The sequence below is a fragment of the Oreochromis aureus genome, linkage group 6 (genome assembly GCF_013358895.1).
Source record: "Oreochromis aureus strain Israel breed Guangdong linkage group 6, ZZ_aureus, whole genome shotgun sequence".
Lineage (NCBI taxonomy): Eukaryota > Metazoa > Chordata > Actinopteri > Cichliformes > Cichlidae > Oreochromis > Oreochromis aureus.
The window spans coordinates 5,945,738-5,964,928 of record NC_052947.1 but is presented as its reverse complement, the minus strand read 5'-3'; the positions used below and the strand labels follow the sequence as shown (position 1 = coordinate 5,964,928).

The following is a 19,191-nucleotide window of genomic DNA, read 5'->3' as shown; positions in this document are numbered from 1 at the left end:
TTGTTCCAAAACAAAATAGGTTTCTTGAAATCATGACATAGTAGGTTTACCAGGATTCCTGCTTAATTATGCTGTGCGACTGGTTAGAGTTGATCCAGCTTGGCAAGAAGTTCAGTTTACACAATAACAGGAGAAAAATCACAATAGCAGGAGCTTTTTATTGTAAGGTAAAGATCCAACAGAGCCTACATACTGTGCAAAGTAGGAGATAAAGTTAGAAAATATAACTTCAATGTTGGCACTCCTCGCATAGATGTTCAGCCATCTTTGTTTTCATTGTTGTGGGATGAGACAGTCAGTTTCTCAGTAATAGAATCATCTGAGTTATAAACTTCCTGTTTTTCATTGTACTGGCCAGCAATGTTTGTTGGAAGAACTTATGACTGTATGTATTTTTTCAGGAATGGCTTGCATACGAGCCTCCACCAGTAAGTATTTCTCCAGATTTTTTTTCCATTAGTCATTTGTCCTTCGGTATTGACACAGTCAAACTGTCTCAACTGGGTTTAGGTCAGGTGACTGTGGAGGCCAGGCCATCTGACGCAGCACTTCATCACTCTCCTTCTTGGTCAAATAGTCCTTAAACACACTTCAAGCCTGGAAGTGTGTTTGGGGTCATTGTGCTGTTGAAAAATAAATGAGTAAGTCTTTTCCCAGATATTTTTTTTCCATTAGTCATTTGTCCTACCAAATGGTTTGTCTTTATTTTCATGATTATTTACATAGTAGATTCTCAATGAAAGAATCAAAACTATGAATGAACACATGGAACTATGTAGTAAACGAAAAACGTGTTTATATTATATAGTCTTCAAAATAGCCACCCTTTGCTTTGATTACTGCTTTCCACACTCTTGGCATTCTCTCGATGAGCTTCATGAGGTCATCACCTGAAATGGTTTTCCAACAGTCTTGAAGGAGTTCCCAGAGATGCTGAGCACTTGTTTGCCCTTTTGCCTTCATTCTGCTGTCCATCTCTTCCGAAACTGACCTTGTGAACAAGGCACCATGGCAACCATTTTAGGTGACTACATTTTTAGTTAAAAGATCAGAGAGGTATGACGGAGCTAATCCATTTAGAGACCATAACATCTTAAAATCAATTCTGTACTGGAAGCCAGTTTAAATGAGCCAAGACTGGGGAAATATGGCCATGTTTATTTGTCCCTGTCAAGAGTCGGGCTGCAGCATCTGAACAAGCTGAAGACGAGGGAGCAGAGCCTGGCTGATACCAAAATAAAGACTATTACAGTAGTCAAGCCTGGATGAAATAAATGCATGGATCACTTTCTCAAACTCAGCAAATGACAAAATATTCTTAGTTTTTGCAAGGGCCCTGAGCTGGAAGAAGCTTGCTTTTACAGTAGAATTTATTTGTTTCTCAAATGAAAAACTGCTATCAAAGAACACTCCCAGATTTTTTGCAAAGGGAATTCTGGACTTTTCCAGAGGGCCAAGGTCACCCTTAAAAATAAACGAGGGTCAGAGGGTCCAAATAGTACAATCTCATTTAGATTCAAAATGTTTAATGCAAACCATGGTTTGATGTCATCAAGGCAGTCTAGTAAAACTTTTAGAGAGTCTGTAGAATCCTTTTTAAGAGGAAAGTAGATTTGAGAATTATCGGCATAACAGTGGAATGAGATTTCATATTTTCTGAAAATAGAGCCTAATGGGAGCATGTAAAGGGAAAAAAGTACTAGGCCCAGGATAGATCCTTGAGGGACCCCACATGGAAGGGGGTGGATGTGGATGAAGAGCCACCAAAACTGACAGAAAAATTTCTATCAGTTAAATAGTATCTAAACCATTCAAGTGCAGTTATTTTAATACCCACACACTCTCCAGTCTTGATAAGAGAATCACATGATCCACTGACTCAAATGCCGCACTCAGATCTAAAAGCACTAAAATGGCAGCATTACCAGAGTCAGAAATTAATAAAAGATATTTAAAAACTTTTAAAAGCACAGTTTCAGTGCTATATAGCGCTTTGAAACCAGGTGGAAATGTTTCTGAGATGTCATTAATTTCCAGAAAAACCTGGAGCTGAGTTAAGACAATTTTTCCAGGATTTTGGACAGGAAGGGGAGTTTAGTGATTAGTCTAAAATTTGAGAGAAGTGTTGTATCAATATTTGCTTTGGTTTTTTTGAGAAATGGGTGCACTACGGCATGCTTAAGATTAGCTGGGATGGTTCCCATTAGAAGAGAGGTATTAATAATGGTTCAAACATTAGGTCCAATAATGTCAAAGACTTCTTTGAAAAGGCGAGAGGGGATAATGTTAAGGTGAAACACAGAAGGCTTAAGATGGGAGACTATTTCAGCCAGAGTACACAGAGAAACAGGCTTAAAGTGAGCAAACACAACTGAGGAATATGGGGGAACAGAGGGATCATAAGCTGGAGGAGTAATGTGAGACCTGATAGTAGCAACCTTATCAACCCTAGTAAGTGTGTGGTGGGTGGAGGGTTGATTGCAAAATTAGTGGTCTTGAATAAGACACGGGGCCTGTAGCTGTTATTAGAGATGATATCTGACAAATACTTTTTTTTTTTTTTTACAGGGCTTCCCTTAACATATCAAAGGAAATCTGGAGTTTATCTTTTTTCCATTTTCTTTCAGAGTGACATTGTTTAACCAGGGATCAGTTTTAGGTCTAGCACACTCAGTTTTTTTAAAAGGAGTAACAAATCAAGCACATTTGAACAAGCAGCATTGAACAAAGTGAGCAGATGATCAGCACGTGGCTTAAGGAAGTAATTGTCCAAGGAAGGGGCACCAATATTCTGATAAACAGCAGAGAAATGTCCAGCAGTAGCAGGAGCAATGATGTGGAAATCACGCACAGGCAAAAAGGTTTAACTGGAGGACATGGTGCTGAAATTTGGATTATAACAGGCATGTCATTAGATAAGTTGAGCTTGCAAATTTGAATGTCACATAGCTGCAGACCACAAGATAAAACTAGATCCAAAGTATGTCCACGCTCATGGGTGAACAAGATTAAAACAGTCAATAAGATTCAGGAAGTCTTTGATAAGAGGCTTTTGGTAGCAGCAAACATGAATATTCAACGCATCGCTAGAAGAGCAGGAATGATTTGGCCAGTGGTCTCATTCCATACAAATTCAGCTAATGATTACACTCTGCATGCTGTTTTTACATACTTTTACTAAACTTTTCAATTTTTTATCATTCAAGTTATTTATTAATGACTTTCTTGTTACAAAAAATAAAAACAAAGAAAATGTGACTCACTTAAGTCAGTTAGTACATTACAGGTCATCTATTTTAAGGAAAGTCGGAGTAGGTTAGTTTAAACAGGTAGAGAGGTGTGTAACACTCATCGTGCCAGAAACTTAACAAAGTGAGGACGATGGCTTCATGTTTCAGCATGCTGTGGACATTCAGACCTGAGAGAGAAAATATGACAAACAAACTGTGTGAGTTTTACAGAAGAGATTTGTTACATATAACACTTAAAACCCTGAGCTTTTTATGAACTGTTTAATTAAACTGGCATATTAGAGGTCCATAGACACAGTGCTGCAAAGACATCAATGCATGTAATATTGTTTGAAAGGAGAAACAGAAATAATACATTTTGCCATCAATTAATCTGTTAAAAAGCTGCAGGTCGACGTTTTCTCTTCACGATTGAAACTGAGACTTGCTCACTACGAACACTATTAAGTTGTTCTTTCAGCTTGAGTTGTCCTGTGAGCCATCGATCATGGAAGCTGTTAATTCTCAGAAACCTCTGATTCAGTTGTGGCGTTGGGTCTGACAGACCTCTTCCTGTCAGAGTTTACACCACTTTCGGAGTGCCTTCTGATGTTACAGGAAACTGTACTTACTGACACCTTGACTTTCTTTGCAATTTCTCTGTAGGAAACACCTACATTTTTAAGTGTCATGACGGTCTGTCTCTTTTCCATTGTTAATTACCTTTTTCTTGTCATTTTTACAGCAACATTACTTTCTGGAGCACAATACTGTTCAACAACTTGATTTGCAATAAATAACAGGAAAATTTGGGGTGTTCTAAAACTTTTGACCGGTAGTGTATAAATTCATTGTTTTTTGGAAGTAGAGAAGTATTCTGTTGATTCTTGCCTGTTTTTAAGGCCAGATTGTTCCAAAACAAAATCGGTTTCTTGAAATGATGACATAATAGGTTAATTGAGATTCCTGCTTAAGTTTGCTGTGAGACTGTTTAGAGTTGATCTAAGTTGGCAAGAAGTTCAGTTTACACAATTACAGGAAACACATCACAATAACAGGAGCTTTTTATTGTAAGGTAAAGATCAAACAGACCCTACATTTACATTTACATTTACATTAAATATCTAATAGTGTTTTACATGATGAAGATAATATATTGGGAATATACTTTAAATTTTCTCAATGAACACACAAACGCAAAGATGTTTTTCACACTTGAGTAACCTTGAATTGCTGCCTATATATCAGTGCTGCAACTACAGTACTGTGCAAAGTACTGCTCCTGCTAGGAAAATACTACTATATGGGGACAGTGATTTATTGGAAGATGTGCTAACATACTTGGAAAAACTGTTTGTACAGTTCTAACAAACTCGAAAGTCCGAATTTGTTATGAGCAACTTTGCTCATAACAAATTCTGACTTTCAGTGTATTGAAGAATAACATTATTCTTCAATACACTCTGAATTTTCTTGTAATTTCTTTAAAGTATTCTTCAGGCCTAGTTCCCCAGGCTTCTTCACGGACATTCAAAGCTCTTGTTTGGTTGCTGGCTTTTATATCTGTCAAGATGATCCAGCACTATTTCAGTCATTTTGAGGCTGAAATGAAGCCCCAAACCATGACAGTCTCCACCTAGCATTAAAGACGGCTGTGGGCAGTCTGTTGTACCTCTTTCATCCATGCATATTACCGGTTTAGATTAGAGATAGATTAGATTAAACTTTATTTATCCCTCGGGTGGGTTCCTCCGGGAAATTCAGTTTCCAGCAGCACAGCACCGACAGAAGTTGCATGTTACAGATACAATAAAGGGGAATGAGAGTACGGATATAAGCAGAAATGTACCATATATACACACATATAAATACAGAATATATAATATGGATAAATAGGATTGCACATTTGAGTGAGTCTATTGCACAGTGATTATTGCACAGTCTAATATAAGAAAAAAATATTACGAATATTGCACAGTGAAAAAAAGCACTACAGCTCAGCTGTTCCCGCCCTCCTTTGTCCTCCTGTCTCCCCTCCCTCTCCCCTCCAGTGAGGAGTTAAACAGTCTGATGCCGTGTGGGACAAAGGAGTTTTTAAGTCTGTTAGTTCTTGACTGTGGGAGAAGCAACCTGTCGCTGAATAGGCTCCTCTGATTATTTACGACAGTGTGCAGAGGATGCCCAGCATTGTCCATAACGTCCAGCAGTTTCTCTAGTGTCCTATTTTCTGCCACTGTCACCAGAGTGTCCAGCTTCATGCCGGCCACAGAGCCAGCCTTCCTGATTAGTTTTTCCAGCCTGGGTGAGTCCTTCTTCGCTATGCTGCTCCCCCAGCACACCACAGCATAGAAAAGTACTCCTGCAACCACCGACTAGTAAAACATCCTCAGGAGCTTCCTGCAGGTGTTAAAAGGCCTCAGTCTCCTGAGGAAGTACAGCCTGCTTTGGCCTTTTTTATACAGGTGCTGTGTGTTGCATGACCAGTCCAATTTGTTGTCCACCCACAGCCTGAGGTACTTGTATGTGTTGACCACCTCCACCTCCTCTCCCTCTATCTGAAGTGGCAGTGGACCTGGTCTGGACCTCCCGAAGTCCATAACCAGTTCCTTGGTCTTTGAGGTGTTGAGTTGCAGGTGGTTTGTGTGACTCCATGTGACAAAGTTCCTCACCAGACTCCTGTACTCTTCTACCTGATCATTGGTTTGAACCAATTCACTCTATAAGACCTGTTGCCACTAAGGATATGACTTTCAGATACTGTTCAAGATTCTTGTTTTGTACAGTATTGTAACAACATGAATTTTTTAATATGAAAGAATGATCTTAAACAGTGTTTTAAACAATTCCATAATTACTCTAAAATATTGGAAGCAAAAATTTGGTTGAAATAAGAATGGTTTTTAATAAACTCCAGTATATACATGTATAATAGACACAATGAACAGCCACAAGAACCAGAATGATAATACATATATACACAACTTTGAATACTGTACAATTCAATTGATAGCATTTAAAAATATAGTATCTAAAGAAAATGTATTCATTTAATCTTGTAAAAGTACCCTATAGGATCCCACAAGTCCACATATTTCCTTTATTCCTTTAATATGATAGTTAGAGAAAATGTAAATAATAACTGTTAAAAAAAATAAAAAATATAAAAACATTTATGATACAAAAAGCAGTTCTACTACATTTAATAAAATAAGTGCAATAATGCTGCACTGTAATCTAGGTAACATCACTGCAAAGCCACGACATATATATATATATATTTATACATATATATATATATACACATACATACACACATATACATAGATACATAAAACATATAACTACATACAAAAAGCACACTAAAAGTGGAAACACAAGTCCTTTGAAAGCTATACAAGGTTGGAGAAAAAGAACGTTGACCCTCTTAGGTCATGTTCATTGGGAACTTCAAGGTCCAAGTTTCCTGGATGAAAGTCAAGCCCTCCAAGTGTGTTATATTTACGATTTGGCATCTTTTGATTTCGTGCTTGATTGGGAAAAACAGTCACATAGTGTCCATCTGAAGTGTTAGATGCTCTCATTCTTGAATCTGGAGAAAATTGTGGCAAACGTGTATTGTGTTTGATATGGCCAGATGGGATTCTTCTGGGGTCCCTCATGCCAGTGTTAACTCCAGACGGGGAGATTGCGTGTCCATGGCTGTGTGGAGCCTGGAGATTAAGGTTGGAACCTCTGGCTCTAAGCACATGATGTTTTCCTGTAAAGTCGTCAATATTGAGATCTGAATGATTTAAATCAATATGTTGGTCTAAAACGCCATCCATTCCAGGGAAGCTGGATCTTACTTTGGTTCTAGTGGACTTTCTATCAGTATTACGAAGTCTGATATCACCATCTATGTCCAGGTCAGGAAGTTTCATGGTCAAATTTGACATATCTTGTGTGTGATGTTTATGTGAAGGTGTTTGGAAATACAATGAAGGATCATCAATACTAAGACCTGGAGATCTCAGATGATGCTGTGGAGGGTGCATTGCAACTTTGGGCATGTTGAGGTTCATGTTTGGAGCACTAACCCTTGGGCTTGATATATGTCCCTTCATCTGGGGTTGTTTCATATTCAGTTTTGCATTTGGAGGATTAATATCAAGATTTGTTGGTCTCAAAGCTCCACCAAAGTCAATATCAGATGCTTGATGTAAATCTGGGCTTCTAAACTGAAGCGGCTTGAAATATGGTTGTTTTAATTTTCTGTCTAAATCAAGATCAGCATGAGGGCCACGGATGTTTCCTAAGGGAATATTTGTGTCAACATCTGGACCTCTTATGCCTCTTAACTGAGAGACATTAAAGTTCATCCCAGGTTGTCCCATGTTACCATTTATCCCTACATCAGGGTGTTTTGTATTGAGCTTGGGACTCTTGAAATTGGCATCAGGTAAACTGAAATCAGACATACTAACGCCAGGTCCAGAAAGTCTCATATGTGGTGTTTTTGCCTGAGGTCCAGAGATACTGAGATCTGGTGTATTTAAACTTGGGATTTTAAATTTTCCTTTTGCACCAGTAACATCTAAAGTTGCCTCAGGCAAACCAATGTCAACATCTGCAGTGTCCATTTCCAAGTTGGGAGCTTTGAGATCCATGTTTGGTAAGTCTACCTTAGGCACATCAAGTACACCTTTCATCTTTGGAGCATTGCGATTCAGATCTGGAGTTTTTAGATTTGTATTTAATTTCAAATTTGGGCCTTTTGGTACTTTAGCTCTGACATCTGGTGAATTGAGATCAACATTTGGGAGATCTGTTTTTGGTGCAGAAAATCCCAAATCAGACATTGTCAGATGTGGTGTTTTAAATTTCCCTGAAGGGCTACCAAAGTCAACATCAGGGAATTCAAAACCATTTTTAGAACCTTTAAAGTCTATATTTGATGAAGGTAGACTAGGGGCATCAAGTCCACCTTTCACTTTTGGACCTTTGACTTTCACATTTTGTTCAAAGTCTGGCACATCTAATTTTGGTCGAGAAAATCCCACATCAGGTAATTTTAAATTTGGAGATTTTAACTTTCCTGATGGGCTACCAAAATCAACATCAGGCATTTCTAAGCCAGTTTTGGAACCTTTGAAATTAGCATTTGGTGCCCTGAGGTCAATGTTGGAGCCGTCAAAAGTGCCATCAAACTCAGGTCCTTTAAGATTTGGTAGATTACTCTTAGACATTTTCAGTTTTGGCATTTTCAGCTTCCCTTTTGGTGTGCCAGTGTTGACATCTGGAGTGTTCATATCTAATTTGGGAGCTTTAAGACCCATGTCTGGAAAGTCCAAATCAGGGGCATCAATTCCACCCTTTATCTTTGGAGCTTTTAGATTAACATCTGGTGACTTCAGATCTGTGTTTAGGTCCAAATTTGGTCCTTTAGGCAGGGTCCCTGACAGATTAAATTTAGGCATTTTTAATTTCCCAGAAGGAGCATTCACATCCCAATCTGGACCATCAAGTTTTGGCATTTTAACTTTACCTGATGGCAAGTCCAAGTTGGCATTTGGTTTATCCAGTTTCAGCTTTGGGGCTTTGAGGTCAATGTTTGGCATGTTTATGTCAGGTGCATTTATTCCACCACTGAAGTTGGGACCAGAGATATCTAGGTCAGGTGTTTTAAGGTCCAAGTTAGGGCCTTCTAATTTTGGACCAGAAAGCCCCAAATCAGGCAGATTCAGGTTTGGCTTTTTAAACTTGCCAGATGGACCAGAAATATCTAGATCAAGATCCGCTTTGGGAGCTTTGAGGTTGACATTGGGTGCATTTATGTTTGGAACATCCAAGTTGCCATCAATTTCAGGACCTTTAAGGCTTGGAAGGTTGAATTTAGGCATTTTCATTTTGGGGAATTTCAGCTTCCCTTTTGGTGAGCCAATGTTGACATCTGGAGTGTTCATATCTAATTTGGGAGCTTTAAGATCCATGTCTGGTAAGTCCATATCAGGTGCATCAATTCCACCCTTTATCTTTGGAGCTTTTAGATTAACATCTGGTGACTTCAGATCTGTGTTTAGGTCCAAATTTGGTCCTTTAGGCTGGGTCCCTGACAGATTAAATTTAGGCATTTTTAATTTCCCAGAAGGAGCATTAACATCCCAATCTGGACCATCAAGTTTTGGCATTTTAACTTTACCTGATGGCAAGTCCAAGTTGGCATTTGGTTTATCCAGTTTCAGCTTTGGGGCTTTGAGGTCAATGTTTGGCATGTTTATGTCAGGTGCATTTATTCCACCGCTAAGGTTGGGACCAGAGATATCTAGGTCAGGTGTTTTAAGGTCCAAGTTAGGGCCTTCTAACTTTGGACCAGAAAGACCTAAATCAGGCAGATTCAGGTTTGGCTTTTTAAACTTGCCAGATGGACCAGAAATATCTAGATCAAGATCACCTTTAGGACCTTTGAGGTTGACATTGGGTGTATTTATGTTTGGAACATCCAACTTGCCATCAATTTCAGGACCTTTAAGGCTTGGAAGGTTGAATTTAGGCATTTTCATTTTGGGGAATTTCAGCTTCCCTTTTGGTGAGCCAATGTTGACATCTGGAGTGTTCATATCTAATTTGGGAGCTTTAAGACCCATGTCTGGTAAGTCCAAATCAGGGGCATCAATTCCGCCCTTTATCTTTGGAGCTTTTAGATTAACATCTGGTGACTTCAGATCTGTGTTTAGGTCCAAATTAGGTCCTTTAGGCAGTGTCCCTGACAGATTAAATTTAGGCATTTTTAGTTTCCCAGAAGGAGCATTAACATCCCAATCTGGACCATCAAGTTTTGGCATTTTAACTTTACCTGATGGCAAGTCCAAGTTGGCATTTGGTTTATCCAGTTTCAGCTTTGGGGCTTTGAGGTCAATGTTTGGCATGTTTATGTCAGGTGCATTTATTCCACCGCTAAGGTTGGGACCAGAGATATCTAGGTCAGGTGTTTTAAGGTCCAAGTTAGGGCCTTCTAACTTTGGACCAGAAAGACCTAAATCAGGCAGATTCAGGTTTGGCTTTTTAAACTTGCCAGATGGACCAGAAATATCTAGATCAAGATCACCTTTAGGACCTTTGAGGTTGACATTGGGTGTATTTATGTTTGGAACATCCAAGTTGCCATCAATTTCAGGACCTTTAAGGCTTGGAAGGTTGAATTTAGGCATTTTCATTTTGGGGAATTTCAGCTTCCCTTTTGTTGACCCAATGTTGACATCTGGAGTGTTCATATCTAATTTGGGAGCTTTAAGACCCATGTCTGGTAAGTCCAAATCAGGGGCATCAATTCCGCCCTTTATCTTTGGAGCTTTTAGATTAACATCTGGTGACTTCAGATCTGTGTTTAGGTCCAAATTTGGTCCTTTAGGCAGTGTCCCTGACAGATTAAATTTAGGCATTTTTAATTTTCCCGAAGGAGCATTCACATCCCAATCTGGACCATCAAGTTTTGGCATTTTAACTTTACCTGATGGCAAGTCCAAGTTGGCATTTGGTTTATCCAGTTTCAGCTTTGGGGCTTTGAGGTCAATGTTTGGCATGTTTATGTCAGGTGCATTTATTCCACCACTGAGGTTGGGACCAGAGATATCTAGGTCAGGTGTTTTGAGGTCCAAGTTAGGGCCTTCTAATTTTGGACCGGAAAGCCCCAAATCAGGCAGATTCAGGTTTGGCTTTTTAAACTTGCCAGATGGACCAGAAATATCTAGATCAAGGTCCGCTTTGGGAGCTTTGAGGTTGACATTGGGTGCATTTATGTCCACATCTGGACCATCCAACTTGCCATCAATTTCAGGACCTTTAAGGCTTGGAAGGTTGAATTTAGGCATTTTCATTTTGGGGAATTTCAGCTTCCCTTTTGGTGAGCCAATGTTGACATCTGGAGTGTTCATATCTAATTTGGGAGCTTTAAGATCCATGTCTGGTAAGTCCATATCAGGTGCATCAATTCCACCCTTTATCTTTGGAGCTTTTAGATTAACATCTGGTGACTTCAGATCTGTGTTTAGGTCCAAATTTGGTCCTTTAGGCTGGGTCCCTGACAGATTAAATTTAGGCATCTTTAATTTCCCAGAAGGAGCATTAACATCCCAATCTGGACCATCAAGTTTTGGCATTTTAACTTTACCTGATGGCAAGTCCAAGTTGGCATTTGGTTTATCCAGTTTCAGCCTTGGGGCTTTGAGGTCAATGTTTGGCATGTTTATGTCAGGTGCATTTATTCCACCGCTAAGGTTGGGACCAGAGATATCTAGGTCAGGTGTTTTAAGGTCCAAGTTAGGGCCTTCTAACTTTGGACCAGAAAGACCTAAATCAGGCAGATTCAGGTTTGGCTTTTTAAACTTGCCAGATGGACCAGAAATATCTAGATCAAGATCACCTTTAGGACCTTTGAGGTTGACATTGGGTGTATTTATGTTTGGAACATCCAAGTTGCCATCAATTTCAGGACCTTTAAGGCTTGGAAGGTTGAATTTAGGCATTTTCATTTTGGGGAATTTCAGCTTCCCTTTTGGTGAGCCAATGTTGACATCTGGAGTGTTCATATCTAATTTGGGAGCTTTAAGACCCATGTCTGGTAAGTCCATATCAGGTGCATCAATTCCGCCCTTTATCTTTGGAGCTTTTAGATTAACATCTGGTGACTTCAGATCTGTGTTTAGGTCCAAATTTGGTCCTTTAGGCAGCGTCCCTGACAGATTAAATTTAGGCATTTTTAGTTTCCCAGAAGGAGCATTAACATCCCAATCTGGACCATCAAGTTTTGGCATTTTAACTTTACCTGATGGCAAGTCCAAGTTGGCATTTGGTTTATCCAGTTTCAGCTTTGGGGCTTTGAGGTCAATGTTTGGCATGTTTATGTCAGGTGCATTTATTCCACCGCTAAGGTTGGGACCAGAGATATCTAGGTCAGGTGTTTTAAGGTCCAAGTTAGGGCCTTCTAATTTTGGACCGGAAAGACCTAAATCAGGCAGATTCAGATTTGGCTTTTTAAACTTGCCAGATGGACCAGAAATATCTAGATCAAGATCCGTTTTGGGAGCTTTGAGGTTGACATTGGGTGCATCTATGTCCACATCTGGACCATCCAACTTGCCATCAATTTCAGGACCTTTAAGGCTTGGAAGATTGAATTTAGGCATTTTCATTTTGGGGAATTTCAGCTTCCCTTTTGTTGACCCAATGTTGAGATCTGGAGTGTTCATATCTAATTTGGGAGCTTTAAGACCCACGTCTGGTAAGTCCAAATCAGGGGCGTCAATTCCGCCCTTTATCTTTGGAGCTTTCAGATTAACATCTGGTGACTTCAGATCTGTGTTTAGGTCCAAATTTGGTCCTTTAGGCAGGGTCCCTGACAGATTAAATTTAGGCATCTTTAATTTCCCAGAAGGAGCATTAACATCCCAATCTGGACCATCAAGTTTTGGCATTTTAACTTTAGCCGATGGCAAGTCCAAGTTGGCATTTGGTTTATCCAGTTTCAGCTTTGGGGCTTTGAGGTCAATGTTTGGCATGTTTATGTCAGGTGCATTTATTCCACCGCTAAGGTTGGGACCAGAGATATCTAGGTCAGGTGTTTTAAGGTCCAAGTTAGGGCTTTCTAACTTTGGACCAGAAAGACCTAAATCAGGCAGATTCAGGTTTGGCTTTTTAAACTTGCCAGATGGACCAGAAATATCTAGATCAAGATCACCTTTAGGACCTTTGAGGTTGACATTGGGTGTATTTATGTTTGGAACATCCAAGTTGCCATCAATTTCAGGACCTTTAAGGCTTGGAAGGTTGAATTTAGGCATTTTCATTTTGGGGAATTTCAGCTTCCCTTTTGGTGAGCCAATGTTGACATCTGGAGTGTTCATATCTAATTTGGGAGCTTTAAGACCCACGTCTGGTAAGTCCAAATCAGGTGCATCAATTCCGCCCTTTATCTTTGGAGCTTTTGGATTAAGATCTGGGGAATTCAGATCTGTGTTCAGGTCCAAATTAGGTCCTTTAGGCAGTGTCCCTGACAGATTAAATTTAGGCATTTTTAATTTCCCAGAAGGAGCATTAACATCCCAATCTGGACCATCAAGTTCTGGCATTTTGAGATCGCCTGATGGAAAGTCTAAGTTGGCATTCGGTGCATTAATTTTTAGTTTTGGTGCTTTGAGGTCAACATTTGGAACATTTATGTCAGGTGCATTTAGTTTTAAATTTGGCCCTTTAGGCAGTGTACCTGAAAGCTGTCCATCGGGTCCATCCAAATCTCCATTCAAACCAGGAACCTGAATGACTGGTAAGTCAAATTTGGGCATTCTAAACTTTGGAGCCTTGTATTTTCCAGATGGACCTTTAATACTAACTGATGGACCATCAGTGGCCCAATTGTGACCCTTAAGGTCAGCTTTGGGAATGTTTGCATCAGGTGCAGACATGCCACCTTTTAGTTTTGATGTTTTCAATCTTAGGTCTGGTGTTTTAACATCAGCGTCACTTTTGAGCATACCAGATTGAGCGTCCAAATCTAAATCAGGAGATTTAAGAGAAATCCTTGGTTTCTTGTGTGACATCTTGATTTCACCTAAAGGTATGTCAGTGTCTGTCCCACTGATATCTGGTTTTGATACATTAATACCCAACATTCCTTGCTCTGAATCAGGTGATATCCCAGACAGCCTAAGCTTGGGTGATTTTACATAACTAGAAGAATCATCTAAATTTAGATCTGGGTTTTTCAGTCTCTTGGAATACTTTAGACTGAGTTTCTCTGGTGTGTCTTCATGCTTAACGCCACATTCTGGACCACTAAAAGAAGATCCTGAGAGGCCCAGACCTGGCAGTTTAAATGTAGGCATTTTGAATTCCTGGTTTCTTCCTTCAATGGCCACTTTGGGAACGCTGGAATTAACAGATGGACCACTGAAACTTCTGCCATCAAGGTCTATCCCCATTTCAGGGGTAGTAATGTTTGAACCTTTTAGGCCTACATCTACTTCTGGAACTTCAAGTCCAATTTGAGGATTTTCAAGATTTTGCATTGCATTGTCAAATGATGGGTGGTCAGTATTTGGCAATTGCATACAAGATGTAGTGCTGACATTTGGATCTTCTGGTAAGTCTAGATCTGGACATCTGGCACCGATTTTGAATCTTGGGATCTGAGCTTCACTTAGATTAGTCCCATTCAAGCCAAGACCTAGCGGTGGAAGATTCAGATTGCTGCCATCTGTTAAGCTTCCCTCATAAGAGTGTGAATCAGCATTAGCATCTGCAATTAAAGTCTTGGATTTCAGAAGTCCAAAGTCAACTCCAAGGCGAGGCAGCCCCATGTCATTTCTTAGGTTGACCTTGGATGAGCTTTGTACAGGTGGTTTGGCAGTAACCTCCCCATTCACGTAGCCCCCTTCAACACTGGGTACATCATCCATCAAAAACTTCTTGATTTTGGTGTTGTACAGTTTGCTGTAGGAATCCGTCAGCATCTAGAAACAGTGAGAAGTTGGTGATTGGAATGCAACTATAATATGAGAGTTTATGTGTTGTAACAGATGGGAGATAATTATTAATTATCAATTGTCATCATCATCATCATCACTATTTAATTCGAGTACCAAAATCTCTTGTTTTGGTTTTTTGCATCCAGCATTAAATGTATCTGCATCAGAAAATTTAAACAATTGTGAACTGTGGTCCACTGTTGCATAAACATACTGAAACTAATATAATTACTAATCCTTTATTTTTAATTGATATTATCTGCCTTTAACCTACAGCCTCAGGACCCTTGGCACACTGGTCCAGATTGTCAAGGCTCTTGCTCCGGTTGCTTCGAGTAAGGACTTGAACTTTATCATCAAATGGCTCCATCAGCTTCAGTACTTTTAACACCTCTTCTTTGGACAGTTGATCAAAATTGATTGTTGCACCCAGAATTTCATCCCCTGAAAAAGACAAATGAAGTTCTTGCACAAAAAAATACCTTGTTCAAGAACCTGCTTTACTGTGTGCAAATAATACTGTATATCCTTCAAGGGCAGTTTTAGTACTTTAAACTTGGCCTGATCTTGACCTAGAACAGGGGTCAGCAACCGTTAACACCCAAAGAGCCATTTGGACCCAGTTTCCACAGAAAAGAAAACACTGGAAGCCGTAAATACTTTCTGACATCTAAAATGAAGATAACACTGTTATTGTTTTTTACCTTTATGCTTTGTATAAACACCTCAAATCAAATCAAATCACCTTTATTGTCACGTCACATGTGCAGGTACACTGGTACAGTACATGCGAGTGAAATTCTTGTGTGCAAGCTTCACAAGCAACAGAGTTGTGCAAAATACAATAACGTGCAACAAGCAAAATATAAAAATGGTTAATCTAAAAAGTAATAAATATATGTACCATATATAAAGGTATATACATTACTGAATGTGTGTACTAAATATGTTTTTCTACGTGTGTGTGTGTGTGTGTGTGTGTGTGAGTGTGTATATACATGTTTTACAAATGAAATAGAGTAAACAATAAAATAAGATATATAAAATATAAAATATACAGAGGTAGGTATGTGCAAAACAGTGGCACCTAAAGTGTGTTGCTCATGAAATCCATGAAGTGCTACAGAGAAAATTAAATTTTATCTATATAATGAACACATTTTGAACTCTTAAAAAAATATAACAAAAAGGAAAGACACCTAGTTGAAGGTCTATTTTAAATGAATTAAAAAGCTGAACTTAAATTATTCATATACTAAACAAAAACTGTAGTGAGCCGTCATCCTTATATCACCTTTGGGATTTCGCAACCTGTAGTGGAGCCTTGACCTGAATTTTAAAAATAATTGGAAAAAATCACTTAACTGCTAAAAAAAAAGAAAAATAAATATTTGCAAAATATCTGCATAAATATTTATTTTACGTGGTTAATGTGTGTGGCAGGGCGTAGTCTGCAGTGCCGCTGCAGGGGAGGTGGACGCACCTGAGCGGCATCCACAGTCTGTGCTCTCTCTGCTGTTGTGTTGGTATGTGTCGGGCTGTGAGCTGGAAAACTACAGCTGGCTGTATGGCTACAGCAACCATGTGTGAAAGGTGGTCAATAAAGAAAAAAGCATGTACATGCAAACATCGTCGGGTCTGCCGTCGTATGTTTACAATGGGACTTCAGGTCCAGACCGTCTGCGCACAGCGTCTGCAAATCGGGGCTGTACGAAGTCACTTCATCTTTACGCAGGACTGTAAGCTGTCATCTTTGAGGCGTGAGCGGTGTTTGTTTTTACCATAGTTCATGGTGGAGAATAGCTGCTCACATACGTATGTGAATCCGAAGATCCATACTTGGCCTGCCTGTGGTTGAAAGTCTCCATAAACGCACGGTATTCCTGCGGGTATGGTTTACGCGAGTGTGACGCTTATTTTGAGCGATAAAAAATAATAGCATATAATTTTATTTTTATATTTCAAGATCACAATAATCTTCCAATTTAGAACTACAAGTTAAAAAACACAAATAAAATACATTTCAGTTAAATACTTATAATTTTTTTCCAAACCACGTGGAGCCGCAGTATAAAGACTAAAGAGCCACATGTTGCTGACCCCTGACCTGGAAGATCAGGCCTCCTATAACGATTTAATATATAGTGGTAAAACAGCACTTAAATGTACAATAGTTTCCTTGAATTTAAGGTGTGTTCTTTTTAGGAACAACTATTTTATTTCTTGTTTTCAAAAAGTCAAAAACAATATGAAGAGAAGTTTTAATAGCATGTCAAGATTCATACCTTCCTTTAGTCCGTTGTCGGAGGAGACATTGTTGATACTGGAAATGACCACCCCTCCCTCCTCTAACTGCTCCAAGGTCAGGGCTTCAGAGAGGCTTCTTCCCCTGCGATGTGAAGGCTGCAAGTAAAAGCAACATTTTTGTAAACTAAACAGAATAATTACTCCTCTAAAGTAGACAATTTAAAACAAAACCATTCAATTCTGTATATATAAGCACTTTAGGAAGAATTAAAACAATATGTAAACGTTCCATACCATGACTCTTGTGGTTTTCTCACTATGGCACTGAAAAATCCAGGTTGACTAAGCCTGTAAAAGAACAAAGAATATATGGTTGACAGACTTTGATTAACAGATTAAGGGAGCAAGTAAAACAAATGGCAATCTGTTTATGTATTTTCCTTAAAGTAAAGTAGAGCATTAAACCAGTCAGCTACAACATGAAAATGGAATGAATTCAGCCCCTCTAAAAGATTTTTACTATACATACTAAATGTAAAAAATCTTAAGGCTTTGAGGAAAACTGTATCCATTTTTGTACATACTGTACTGTACTGTACTGTATGTGCTTAGAGAAGTGGCACCCAGGTAAGTCAGCAGATGCATCTTTCAGGTATTCAAACTATGGCCTTGAAACTGTTAGCTCATCATTAAGGAAAACCTAGAACAGGTTTTTCAAGACTGTTTTTTGGCATTTCCTTTTCGCAAGCACACAAAGCCCAAGCAACCACACCCACTGCTTTCTAACACAATGACACAAGAACACAGAAAGGCCTCCTGTGAATTCAACACAGTATGATCTGTGGGTTTTTATAATTCCACACATTAATAGAAAATGTGGAATAAATGTCCACACAAATGTCCCCGCAACCTCAGTGTACTATTGCTGAACAGCAACAACATAAAGAGTGATCAGGCAACAGGTATTACATGGACATGTCAATAATTATCTCAGGACTGTTAAAATACATAAAATGTTAAAACAACATGATAGTTGGCAAGAGACTCTTTTTCTTTTCATTTTAAGTGAAATCATATTAAGGTACAATAATATACATAATTTATGTTTGTATGATGTTTAAATTGAAAAAAAATGAGCAAAAAGGTAACAATTAGACAGTCCAGTCAAACATCTCCTCATGAGAAATTTATCCTTCGCTAGCATGAAAAGATGAAACTTTCACCATTTAGCAGGTATCATGCACAACTTCAAATGGCATTTGATTAAAGGACGCAACTGATATACTATTCAGTTACATATTAAACATTTTACAAGTAAGCCAAAGTGCACATGCCTTTGTTGAGTCCCAAACAGAAGAATGAACTACAGTGCTAGTATTTAACAATCCTCAGATAACGTATAATTTCTAATTATAAAAAAGTGAAAACATCAAGATGCAGAACAATGATGACCAGACACGTTCTTTCAAAAAAACTAAAATTTGTGAGTTTTTTTTAAACATTTCTTAAGAGGTTTATTGAAAGATTTAATAATGTCATAAAGAAAAGTAATGCCTTTTAAAAGAAAAAAAGATGCTTGTTTAGCTGCAAAAATAAAATAAACCTGAAGACGGGCTGAATGTTATATGGTGAAATGGTGCCAGTGAAATGCAACCCACTACCACCACGATGCAAGATGAAACCTGCTGGTGAAAAGTAAATTTAAGAAACTGAGCTTACCTCAGCATGCATGTGCCTGCTGTGGTGTCGGAGTCGTGTCGTAAAGTTTCCCCACAGAGTCACCAGTCCATGCTATTTCTACTGAAGGGTGAGAATGAGGATATACAGAGCAGTCAGGTGGACATATACTCAACCTGAAGCAGCCAAACAGGTTCCACTTTAAAGAGCCATTAACTGTCAACAGACACAAACATGCGTTTTTACATCATACGCCCTCATGAAACTTTCACACACCTTGACTACCACATGCCTCTGGCTCACTGCATATAAACACAAATTAACACGACAACAGACAAGAGTAAAACTTCAGTGTCTGACCCACGTGTCTGTCACACAGCCGCACATTTCTTCCTAGAAGCAGACAGATAGAGTATGCACGCATGTTAAAGCTAGCATTACGGTTGATTCCCGATTTTAAGGGACCAAAATACACAATAAAACAAACACTCCCCCTGACAACTTGATAAGTGGTAAGAAAAATTCTGACCTGAGCCAAG

At 39.0% G+C, this 19,191-nt stretch overlaps 1 protein-coding gene across 4 annotated transcripts; it reads right to left on the bottom strand.

Moving 5' to 3' along the window:
- Positions 1–6,107: 6,107 nt before the first annotated feature.
- si:ch211-69b7.6 (neuroblast differentiation-associated protein AHNAK) lies at positions 6,108–18,807 on the bottom strand. 4 transcript variants are annotated; one of them, XM_039613661.1, is made up of 6 exons: positions 18,695–18,807; positions 17,270–17,323; positions 17,014–17,131; positions 15,003–15,172; positions 11,701–14,713; positions 6,108–11,046 (listed from the first exon to the last, which is right to left on the bottom strand). In XM_039613661.1, exons 2-6 carry the CDS (start codon positions 17,270–17,272, stop codon positions 6,620–6,622), a joined length of 7,731 nt encoding a protein of 2,576 aa, XP_039469595.1. In that variant the 5' UTR covers positions 17,273–17,323; positions 18,695–18,807; the 3' UTR covers positions 6,108–6,619. The 4 variants fall into 4 exon arrangements, with proteins under 4 accessions (XP_039469595.1, XP_039469596.1, XP_039469593.1 ...); XM_039613662.1 differs by having other exon boundaries at positions 6,108–10,386; positions 11,047–14,713; positions 18,695–18,806; XM_039613659.1 differs by having other exon boundaries at positions 6,108–14,713; positions 18,695–18,806.
- Between the last annotated feature and the right edge of the window lie 384 nt (positions 18,808–19,191).

Excerpts from the sequence above, each read along its gene's own strand:
- si:ch211-69b7.6 (XM_039613659.1), bottom strand. Across the intron at positions 15,173-17,013 it reads CGACAACGGACTAAAGGAAG|GGGATGAAATTCTGGGTGCA; the intron begins GTATGAATCTTG and ends TGTCTTTTTCAG. Across the intron at positions 14,714-15,002 it reads GTGCCAAGGGTCCTGAGGCT|ATGCTGACGGATTCCTACAG; the intron begins GTAGGTTAAAGG and ends CACTGTTTCTAG.